This window comes from Scedosporium apiospermum, assembly GCF_000732125.1.
Source record: "Scedosporium apiospermum strain IHEM 14462 chromosome Unknown SEQ_SAPIO_0088, whole genome shotgun sequence".
NCBI classification, from domain to species: domain Eukaryota; kingdom Fungi; phylum Ascomycota; class Sordariomycetes; order Microascales; family Microascaceae; genus Scedosporium; species Scedosporium apiospermum.
The window spans coordinates 2,697,629-2,709,267 of record NW_015971789.1 but is presented as its reverse complement, the minus strand read 5'-3'; the positions used below and the strand labels follow the sequence as shown (position 1 = coordinate 2,709,267).

Genomic DNA, 11,639 nt, shown 5'->3' with positions numbered 1-11,639 from the left:
CCAACTAGACCATCGGGAGTTTTCTTGATTGGTTGTTGTCGGGTGTTCTAAACGCTATCCTTATGATTGATAGGGGCTCCACACCAGGATCTGATGTGTGGAGGGAGGCGGCTCCAATTTCCCAGAGGAGTCAAGACAACACTCTCATCGCTTCTGTCTAGGATATTCTCGTAAACTGCAGCCTGGCAGTCCTAAGTCTTGCTCTCGCCTAGCGGTAGACTAACCACTTCGTACAGGCCCGACCACACACTCAGACAACATTGGATGAACACTTAGACACACAGGAATTCCGTTCCACTGGATAACCGGCACCCAGCCGGACGAAAAGTTTCGCCTTCACGGCGTCGCCTAAATTGCCCTCCCAACCTGTTACCGCTGCATTGAGCAAAGGCACAAAAGACGGGCCAGCGACGACCCGTGGTTTAATGCTCTTTATCTCGGAGCCTACGTTCGGAACTCGGCGGTTTGAGTGTAATTTATGTCCTACGGGTCCATCGAAAGCTCCATCGTTGGGGTGGTGTAGACAAACTACCGGTGTGCCGATTCAAAAGACTTCAATGTTATCTCATCTTCGCAAAAGAGGAGACTTTCGAATTGGAAAAGGTGGCGAGCGCTCTAGAAGTCCTTTTCACTTCCAGGGTGTAAGTACGCTTCGCAAACGAAGAGACAAGTTCCAACCCAAGTAAGATCTAGAGGTGGACCTTTGAAACCGAAACGTCCGAGCCCAGTATTGTATGAAATATTGTTGACCTCTCTGGCTCCCGCTCGAATGGGTCAAGGTCTTATTATCATCTAAACTTTCTCAATCCTGGTTAGCGGTCTGGTCCTCTTGGCAGCATGATGAGAGGACTTTATATGATATCCTTGGCTTTCGGCGATACTTGGTTTAAGGACGAACTCTCCTCGACATTCTCAACTCCCTCCTCCCCAGCATCTCTATATGCATCACCGGATAGTTTTGTCCTCTATGTATGCATCTCTCCGAAAGCGTCTGGAAATATGGGAGAAGGTACGGAGGATAATCAACCCGCAACCCGCCCACAACCGTTCGGAGGTATGGCTGCATGTCGTTCCCCGAGAGCCATCTCATCGTGAGGGTGGTTCCCCAGACTCCAGAACGGAGGGCTCTCGGCATTTTGGCCGCCGTCTGGAGCGCTTGCACAAGGCATTTCCCCATTTCAATTTTCGCGGAAGAATATTGTCCATCAATGAGATTAGGCCATTTAACGGAGCTGATCCAACAAATCCAATGAGGGTATATCATATTACACAGTTCAGGCTATATCCAACCATCTCGTTCGTTGTCCCGATTATAATATATAACACACTTTGCCTACATTTTATGCACCCCACGAGGCCCCCAGAATCGTTTAACTCCCGATGGCAGTATCCCATGTGCGCACCCCAATATTTTCCCTAAGCCACATCTTTCCTTCTTCAGGGACGGGACCTCTTTTTCTTTATTGAGCTCTTAATATGACGGGCCGTGGCCACCGAGGCTTCTGGATATAGGAGAAAGAGGCAAATCAAAGGTTGTGGGACTCCTGAGAGTAGGGGATGGTGCTCCACGTCGCTTTTCCCACAGATTAACAACTTATACCCACTATACGGCGCAAGTTCCTCCTCGCCTTTGGCTAGACTTGCTAGGAGAGTCTGTCCCCCAATATCACCCCGCCCTCCGTTCTAATTTCAATGTGAATATATTGAACAATGGGTGGTAGTGCCACTTCCCGGGGCAAAGAGACGGGGTCATGAGATGTGGAGTAGGGCAATAGGAAAGCGTGCCGGAGGGAGACCTACAGGTGGGGGTGAGGGTTTTCGACAAGGAGAGGAACTGGTTCTGAGTCTCGCCAGAGTATAAAGCTTTGGCTGCCCTGTGAGAAGCAGAATATTAAATATATACCCTAATCCTCTTCATTTGCCAAGCCTCAAGAAAGCAAAAGCAAAAAGAGGTCGTCTCTCTATCATCCAAATCCTTCGTCGTGTCTTCTTCGTCGTCTCCCTTCCATCCACACTCTCAAGCCGACCCACAAACATGAGGTTCTCCTCCCTTCTCATGGCCGGCACCGCCGCCGCCGTCCCCTTCCTCGACCTCGAACCCCGCCAAGCCATCGCCAACGTCGACAAGCTCATGAAGGAGCGCGGCAAGCTCTACTTCGGCACGTGTTCCGACCAGTCACTCCTCAGCAACGCGCAGAACACGGGCGTCATCGAGGCCACCTTCGGCCAGCTCACCCCGGAGAACTCGATGAAGTGGGACCAGATCAACAACCAGCAGAACTCGTATAGTTGGCAGCGTGCCGACTTCCTCATGGACTACGCCGAGAAGAATAACATCACCGTCAGGGGTCACACGCTCGTTTGGCACTCGCAGTTGGCCGGGTGGGTGAATAATATTAGGGATAAGGCGCAGCTTACGAAGGTTATTGAGGATCATGTTGCTGCTCTTGTTGGGAGGTGGAAGGGCAAGATTCGAGCTTGGGTTAGTAGAATCGAAAGAAACGAAGCTTTTGTTTTTCCGTATAAGTCGAAGCTAACCGGGTTGTTTTTGGCGGCCAGGACGTCGTCAACGAGATGTTCAACGAGGACGGCTCTCTCCGCCAGTCCGTTTTCTCCCAGGTCCTTGGAGAAGACTTCGTCCGCATCGCCTTCGAGGCTGCCCGCAAGGCGGACCCCGATGCCATCCTCTACATCAACGACTACAACCTCGACAGCCCGACCTATGCCAAGACCACCACCGGCATGGCCAACCACGTCAAGAAGTGGCTCGCAGCCGGCGTCCCCATTGACGGCATTGGTGCGTCTTCCCCACTCCTCCCTTCGAAAGACATAGAGAGAAAAGAAGAAGCGAAGTGCTAACAGAGTAATGTGACAAGGTTCCCAAGGCCATCTCACACCAGGCCAAGCCAGCGCCCACGTCGAAGCCCTCAAGGTCCTCGCCGCCACGGGCGTCAAGGAGGTCGCCACCACCGAGCTCGACATTCAGCAGGCCCCCGCCAACGACTACGCCACCGTCGTCAAGGGCTGCATGGAGGTCGAATCCTGCGTTGGTGTTACCGTCTGGGGTGTTCGCGATCCCGACTCGTGGCGCGCTAATACCAACCCTCTCCTCTTCGATGGCCAGTATAGGCCCAAGGCGGCGTTCAATGCCATAGTCCAGGCTCTTGAGGCGATTACCCCTTAAAGGGACCGTTCGTACTTTTCTGTTTGTTGTATATTCTGCGTGGCAACTTGAAATAGACGCTTTTGGGGGGTTCCATATCTTGTGATGGCCTTTACCTTTCGAGATATGGTTACGAAAGCATAACTGTACATACTTTTCTGGGAACGCTGGTGACGATTATGGAGAGATTGAAGAAAACTGTGACCGGAGGAAAAATGGCAGAACGAGAACATCCGGCTCCGGCATTGTCCGTGGTAGTTGAAGAATATCAAGTCAAATCAAAATGGACAAGCCTAGCCGCACGTGCGAATTCCGATACCCTTCCTCGCTGGAGATCCTCTTAACTGTTGTCTGGGATATCACACAGTTGCATGATTCGGCTCGGGAAGCGCCATGTCCCAATCCCCAGCTGGACCGACGGTAGAGGAACCTTGGAGGACCAAAGCTAGGCAAGGGGAGACTCGAGGGGTCCAATACGAGGGCTCCCGAACCCATAATCCCGTGCTACAACACAAAATAGACTCGTGCTTCACGATGCTATCATATCACCCAAGATCAACAAGGAAGTCGCGACACCCTCCCACAAAAGCACACAGAAACGGAAGGACCCCAAACTCACAGCTCACACTACATAACTCAAACCAGGATCGAAAGCTTCCGGGTCGGTCATTACCCAGCAGTTTGAGTTCGCACATTCGTGGCCCGGTTCGCCGGAGGTTGTCAGTTAGAACCCGAGAGGGTGAAAAACAAATTTAACTCGAGCACAAACTGTAGGGATTGAAACCGGGCGGATGTGTCGGGACAACTGCCCTCCGGCCCTAATTCTTTTTTTTTTTTTTTTTCTTTTGGTCTTTTCCCTTTTCTTATTATTGAATCGAATGAATGCTGATAGAGGGGGAGGAGTGTTCGGCCTAATGAATTCTGAGATAGGCGTAGATGAGGACTGGTGAAGATCTTTTTCTTGCCTGTAACGTTGTTATGTTCCCCGATCGAGTGAGACTCTTTTGCTTGCCAGAGATAGCCGTCAAAGCTGGAAAACATGTCGGGAGGCGGGCTTCGTGGGCGGTCTCTATGAAATATCTGGTAAGTAATGTAGAACCTTCAGCTCTCAAGATCCTGACTCGGCCGGGCTAGCTGCATCCGAAATCTCAATACTCGGGCCTCCTCATCGGCTACAATAAACAATGGACTCGGAAATCATGTCGAGAACTAAATGGACTCTAAAGCGTAACAGCATTGTATTATCATTTTATGGTCACGGCCCTCCCACCATTCCTACCACAACCAAGGCACCAGGACACAACAAAAGTAGAAGAGAGAATTGTGAACGAAACAAACAACAAGTGAGGGGATATCATTCGATGTACGGGCGAAGGAACTATACTGGCGAAAATCAAAATCGAAAAACAAAAACCGAACGGAAAGCGTAGGAGTGAAGAACTGTAGTGCGTAGTCACACCTGTTCCAAGGCCGGACCGGGCCGGACCCGAGTCCAGCTTCAGCTCATGTTGACCAACAACGGCTTCCTCCGTAATCAGACGGCAGACGGCATATCCTCAAGCCACAATATCCTCGCGTACTCTTTCAACGTCCTAGTCGCGTGAGAGGGACATCTCACTTCTTGAAGTGCCCGAAAATCTTATGCTTGAGCTTGTCAGCCAAGCTCGTCGGCGGCTTGGCCTCCTTCTCGGCAGCTTCCTGGGCCGCAGGAGCAGGGGACCCATCAGCCGAAGTACTCTTCTTGTGTTCGGAAGCAACGTATTCATTACCAGCACCGCCGCGACCGGTGTGGTAGTCAACGTTGTCGGAGCTGAGGCGGACAGCGGCTTCGGGGACGACCTCCTTGTCGGCGCGTCGCGGAGCCGTGGTGCCAGGGTCGCCAATGTTGCCGGAACCTAGATTTTTGTATTAGATGTCATTATTCTTTCAAACTTTTTTATGCGCTTGTTCATCCTCTTTTTAGTCTTTCCGTTTTGGTGCAAGGGGAGTGTCGATAGCTGATGGGCCTGCTGCGACGCAAATTGGAAACCCTGGACCCTTGTTGTAATATCATCGTGGACCGGAGATATCGAATCGCAAGGGATGGGACGCTGGATAGGATGTGGTTGGTTGGGCGTGAAGCCAAGAAACCAGAAGCGCGGGATGCAAGATAAGAGAAGCCAAGCCCGGTCCAAGCTTCCCATCCACTGATAAGGACCAAATCACCAAATTGATGCGACCAATTGAATGTACCTCATCGAAACCACCTTGATCTCCTGCGTCGTCTGAATAACTCCTCAAGAGTGTCCCTCAAGAGTGTCCGAGACAGATTTTTTGCTTGGAGTGAAGAGACACAACCAAAAAGAAGCAGAAAAAAATGTGAAAAAAGAAGGGCGAAACAGGGGAAAAAAATTGGTCTCACCTCCTCGTCCAGTGCTGTAGGCGCCATCACCATGGCTTCCCACGGGACCAAGGCGGACAACCTCGCCATCAACATACTTGGTGTCGTCGGCGTTGATGTTGCCGGCGCCGCCACGGCCGTGGGATACTTCTGCGGACATCGTGTCGTTCTAGAAGGTTTCGAAAGAAGGAAAACAAAGGCTTAACGGGCGTCTTGTATAGGAACGTCGGTTTCGAATGAGGGTGGAATATCAGGAATTGTCGGCACAAAGCGTTGCTTTTCTGCAGCTTTTCAGCGGGCGCAACGTTCGTGGTTTCGGACCAGTAGTGTAAGGAGGACTCACCCTTGGTCAGACAAAGAAGGGGGAGGGGGGCGGAATCGAAGTCTCTTAACTAGAGTTTAATATGGAGGGGAAAGCTGGAAAGGTGGAGGATAAAAGCTTCGGAAAGGCAGGCCTGACGTTGAGATAAGGACGAGGTACCGGGGCTGAGTTAAATAGTTTGATACAGGTCGCAGATGAGGCAAACGCCAAAGAGAGGGAGAGAGAGGAGGGCTGGAGTCTTAACAAGATAGAGTGGCTAGTGCCATTGACCCATTTGCCATCTCAGTGGGTAAATATGGGGTCATACAAGTATGGGGGAAGAGGTAAGGCCACGGGGTGGTTTGATTCCTCGACTGTCCTTGTTCCACAGTTCCACCGTTCCACTCTCCACGGCTGGGGTGATGATGACTGACATGTTCCGAGATACTTGACTTCAGATCAGCGAGCATCGGAGGAGCATGGCCTGGCTGACGGGCAAGCCGTCTAGTGCACTGTGCCTTGCAGTAACATGATGGCGTCAATATTTTTCTTCCTCTCTCCAACCAGCGTCAAATTTCGACTTCTACAAAGGGCCTGTGGCCGTTATCTCACCCATTGTCATCAAATGGGTTACGCCACTAGTATGTACACTACTTCGTACTTATGCTACAATTACGCATACTTACCGGAAGATCCACACAAGGACCCTGAGAGGGCGGTAGCAGTGACCTCGACTAGATTACTTCGGAAGTACGAAGTACTATCAGTTGATCGGTGTTAATGGTCAGTGCCATCCACGGGGTTTGGTTGTCCGAAGTACAAAGTAACGGTTGAGCTTGTGCACCTGCCTCGGCGGCGAAGACCGGAATGGAGGATAATAGTGTGCTTAGTTACTTCGTAGACCTTCCGCCAGTCCAGCTGCGCGGGTACATTTCAATATTCTCATCTTCCCTTATCCCCACCACTCCTCTCTGCAGCCACTAAGAATCTCGCATTGCCTTCTTACGTACCTGAATTTGGTGAAAATTGCGGAGCTTTTTGCACACTGATCTTTTCCAATTCCCGCCTCCGATAAGATAAGGAACCAAGCCCGAAAGCTCTCAACAAGCGACTTGGCAACACACCTCCTCCACTAAAAAACTAAGCCAAGCCTTTTGGCTATCGCATATCGTAGACAGGCCATGCTATCAAAACTTCCACCTTGACGGTTCTGACTTCCGCTCCTTAGCCCTATCGGTGCTACCAACCATCTTCTGCCCGTTTCCTTCCGTTGAACACCTTAAGCCTTGACCAACCATCTATCCATCAATCTTTAAACTCCGATCGATCATCTCTACTTCTCCACATAGACCTCTAGGCATCCCAATGTGTAACATACCGCGGAACCCGCCGCCCTCTCCAGCTAACACTAGAACCTTCGACATTGCTCCCTCGCCATTGTCGGTCATCCTCTCCTGCTTCCTCATCAAGCCTTGTCCAATCTTGCAGTTTCCCTCATGAAAACCATGCGCAATTGTCCTTCCTCTTACGCTCGTACTGACAGAACAACCTACAATTACTTCCTCACTCTCCTAGAATTCTTCCTGTAGACCGCACTTGCTGGATAGCTTACTCCTAGAACGAACGATCTTGATAACTTCAAATGATATCAAATTACTAGGCCAGGCCATGTCATTCTACCAATATAGCGAGCATACCATCCTGATAGCCTCTCTAGCTACTATTCTTCCTTTCCATCGTCTAACTCTAGCACGCTGAATCCTTTAGCAAAAGTTCATCATTCGTCACGTAAAAAGGAAACAAGAGTTTTGCCCTTGATGCAGCAGCACACATCCATCTCTCAACCACAAGTCCTCTGCAACAGAATTCAACCGCCATCTATCCCCAACCCTTAATCCTCGCCCTGGTCGTTCTCATCCATCATTTCCCTCACAATAGCCTTAAGCTGACCCTCCGTATCACCCCCGCCCGCATTCGTCACCTTCTCCGCCAACTCGATCTTCTTCTGACAAGCCTTATAAATAAGCTCTTCGACCGTGCCCCTCGCGATGAGATGAATCACCTCCACGGGCCTCGTCTGGCCCAGGCGGTGCGCCCTGTTCTCCGCCTGCCGGTCGTCCTGGGGGTTCGACGACATGTCGAAGATGATGACCTTGTTGGCGCCCGTCAGGTTGATGCCCGTTCCTCCCGCACCCGTCGTCAGCAGGAATACGGGGATGTCGGCGTTCTTCTGGAATCTGTTAATTTCCTTCTGCCTCTCGCCGACGGCGCTGGCGCCTGTGAGCATGCAGTACTCGATGTCGTCGTGCGAAAGCACGTACGATAGGATCTCGATGATCTTGGTGAACTTGCTGAACACGAGAACCCTGTCACCGTTCTTGCGGTAACCCTCGATCAGCTCCAGCAGCTTTTTGATCTTGCCGCTCTCCTTCCACGACCCCTTCGGCACGTCGAACTTTCGTAGCAGCGGTAGGAAGTCCTGGCAATAGAGGTGTAGGTCGAAATCTGACCGGCTCTTGAGGTCCTGTAGAAGAAGATGAATCTTGGGTTCCGCGAGGTCGAGCTCCTTGTAGGGGACTCTATTGAATAGGATGTCGGCCATCTCCTCCGTCGTCTCGTCGGAAAAGTGCCGCCTGAACAGCTGCAAGTGCAGAGCAGCCTTCTTGAGCTGAATCCATACATTATTCATATCATTGCCACGCGCACCCACGGCTTCCTTCATTCGCGCACTAGGCTCAGTCCGGAACATCTTCTCATACTTGTCGTACACCTCCTTCTGGGCAGGGGGAAGGTCGCAATAGATGATTGAATGCGTCTTCTTCGGCAGATTCTGGCCGACTTGATCTTTTTGTCGTTGTAGAATGAATGGCTCCAAGATGGATCGCGCGCGGCTGACTCGCTCTCCGTAGAGTAGAGCGGTGTTCGTCAAGTTTCGTGTATGAATCTTGTGGTCAAACACGTAGCGGATCGCCTCCATCCTGTCCCTGAACAGCTCGGGGTCCACAAAGTTGAGCAGCGAAATCATCTCCATCAAGTGGTTCTGGATCGGCGTGCCAGAAATGAGTAGTCGCCACTTTGTTCGTAGCTGGTGTAGGCGTCCGTACTGAAGAGTCGTCGGGTTCTTGAGGATTTGTCCCTCGTCGAAGATGGCCGCATTGATGCCCAGGGAGTTGAGGTTGCGCAGGTCCTCCTTTTGCGAGAACTGGGTGTAGGAAGTCACAATGGCATGGTAATGTTCCGGGTCCTCCGCAAGCTCCTCGGCGATGTCATCTCGCTCAGCTCGGGAACCGCTGTATTTCATGACGTTCAGGTCCGGCGCGAATTTCTTAAACTCGAGGATCCAGTTATCCAGAGTAGACGGCGGAACGACGATGAGATTAGGGAACGGCCAGTCCTTGGTGACCTCGTTGTCGTAGTCATCCAACATCCGAGCCAGTAGGCCAACCACCTGACACGTCTTACCGAGACCCATGTCATCTGCGAGGATGCCGCCATAGCTGTTTTTAAACAAGAGATTCATCCAATTGACACCAAAAACTTGGAAGTCATGCATCGGGGTTTCCTTAGACATGGACGAAGGTTGCTTATCAACAAAGTCGGAACCGCTACTCGCGCTCTTCCCCTTCTTCTTCTGACCGTAGGCGTCGATGTGCCACAAATCGAGCTGTTTCTTGATAAACGCCGCGCGCGCCTCGCTCTCCGAGACGACCTTGTCCACCATGGAGATGGATCTCATGAAGTTGCGCGTCTTGTCGATGATGGCTTCGCCGATCTCGACCTTTTGGCGCTTCTGTTTTCCGCGGCCTTCTTTTATCTTGCAAACGCTTTCGACGCTAGCGATCGAAGCGAAGGGGCGCTTCTTAATCAAGAGCTTGAGGTCGGCTTCTGGCGCTCCTGTCAAGGCAGCCAGATCTTTAAGATCCAAATCATTTAGGAGCTTAAGGAGGCGCACATCTTCATCGGTGCGGGGAGTGTCGTCCTCTTTAGAGTCGAATTCGTCTTCATCGCTATCGGATAATATCGTGATGGGTACTTCGGGGGTTGTCGCTTTGGTCGACCTCTGCGACGATGTTGGGGTGGACGAATCGCGAGAGGAGGATGGGGGAGAGGATAACGTTGACTGAGACTCCTGGCCGGGCCGCAGACCGCGCATTAATCTCCGGCGGCGGGGAACTATCGGCTCCTCCTCCTCCTCCTCCTCTTCCTCTTCCTCAGACTCGTCGCTATCGAGAACAACGTTCTTCTTCGCCCGATTTCCGCGTTTGGATGGCATTGTGGAAGCCTTGCTTGGCGGAGCTGGTCTTGTCTGACCCTTGTACTTAAAAGACTCAAAATCGATCAGTTTCGCCTTGGGCTTTTCCTTAGGCTTGGGCTCGGGGATTGAGGGCTTGGGCTACAATGCGGGTTAGCTACATAGGTGAAGGAAGCAATGGAACCGAAGGATGACTGCAGCCCTGGTCTGGGGGAGCTGAAACAGGAGGGAGAAACAAGCAGGGGGCCGAAGGCGGAGGAGGGACTACCTTGCGCGAGAAATTTGTGGGTATGATATCAGCGCGATCTTCAACAAGGCTATCCTCATCGTCATCCGAAGAGAGTGCAATTATATCAGAATTCCTCTTTTGAGGTATCGACGACCTCGGCGGATTGCCGTTTGCCATTTGTTGCGAATTAGAGGAGGCGAGTCTCTGAGGGCTGATGGGTAGAGGACGACTAAAGAATTTGGTGATGGGCTGGTTTCGAAAAGGAAGGCCCGCCGAAGAGTTCGAGTTCTGCTTGGTGAGCTGGGGAGGTCGAGGTGGAGAGGAAGACAGAATGGGCTCGGGAGATGATCGTCGGGGAGAGGCTTTCCTCAGAAGCTTTGGGTTCGGGTTCGAGACTATCTGGGTGGGTTGGGTAATGTAGGGTGATGTGCCGGGAATTCGTTCGTCGCCGAGCTCGTCGAGGTCGGAATCATAGAGCAGAGCCCGGGGCGGCGTGGCAGGGATGATGCCGGGCGCTGAGGGAAGGCTCGACGCTTGCGCCATTATAGTGGTGGCTTTTGCTATTGAATGAATAAAAACGGCTCTCTGACTATAAGGCGCGGAAGATGTTCGATGGCGTTTGAAGCGCGGTTACATTCACTCTATTCAAACGTGAATGATTCAAAAGGAAAGGAGGTTGGTTGGGGAAAGCGCCATACACCAGACCCAAGGAAAAAAAAGAGGCGGTGGGCCCAAAAGTGTGGGGGAAGGAGCAGGGGCGATGGTCCTGATGGAGAGAAATAGAGGTCTATAACAAGTACGGGATAACGCCAAAATGGAGTGGGAGAGGCATTGGGTCGCTACAATGGCGTCTCGACTATCCCCAAGCGTTTCTGAGGCGAGGATGCTGGAGGACTTGCAGATTTAGGGAAAAAGAACGCTAGCTCCCAATTATTAGGCACAGCTCATTAAGACAAACGCCCTAACGCGTCTGCTCAAGATAGTCGCCCCTCATCACTCCGGACACGCTGTCACGTGATTTATATGCCTGTGACGTCGCTAACCAACAGATCCCAGCCAGTGTGTGAGTCCAGCTGTCGAAGTGCTGGAACAAGAACGACTCAATCGAATCTCGAGAGCACAACCCCCTGATACTTGATTGTTTCCGTCAAAGAGATTATCATCGAGAGTTGAAACTAGATAAACATGTAAGTTGGTATTGAAATCTTGAAGGTCGCCATTCCGTCTCCCATGCTTTCTACATGATCGGTTGTGTCCGCCTGTTCTCGGAAACTGCCAACATCACATTCATCTCAATCCCAAGATCTGGAAACG

The 11,639-nt window shown here is 51.6% G+C and overlaps 3 protein-coding genes across 3 annotated transcripts; 1 reads left to right on the top strand and 2 right to left on the bottom strand.

Annotated features, from left to right (window-relative positions):
* Positions 1-2,035: 2,035 nt before the first annotated feature.
* Positions 2,036-3,184, top strand: SAPIO_CDS3701 (Endo-1,4-beta-xylanase F3; the record flags this gene model as incomplete). The annotated part of the gene is made up of 3 exons (XM_016786449.1): positions 2,036-2,482; positions 2,560-2,797; positions 2,877-3,184. The coding sequence occupies 3 exons, from the start codon at positions 2,036-2,038 to the stop codon at positions 3,182-3,184; spliced, it is 993 nt and encodes a 330-aa protein (XP_016644455.1).
* A 1,593-nt stretch (positions 3,185-4,777) lies between these two features.
* SAPIO_CDS3700 (uncharacterized protein) lies at positions 4,778-5,703 on the bottom strand (the record flags this gene model as incomplete). Its single annotated transcript, XM_016786448.1, has 2 exons — positions 4,778-5,058; positions 5,565-5,703. 2 exons carry the CDS (start codon positions 5,701-5,703, stop codon positions 4,778-4,780), a joined length of 420 nt encoding a protein of 139 aa, XP_016644454.1.
* A 2,032-nt stretch (positions 5,704-7,735) lies between these two features.
* Positions 7,736-10,868, bottom strand: SAPIO_CDS3699 (uncharacterized protein; the record flags this gene model as incomplete). Its single annotated transcript, XM_016786447.1, has 2 exons — positions 7,736-10,237; positions 10,365-10,868. 2 exons carry the CDS (start codon positions 10,866-10,868, stop codon positions 7,736-7,738), a joined length of 3,006 nt encoding a protein of 1,001 aa, XP_016644453.1.
* Between the last annotated feature and the right edge of the window lie 771 nt (positions 10,869-11,639).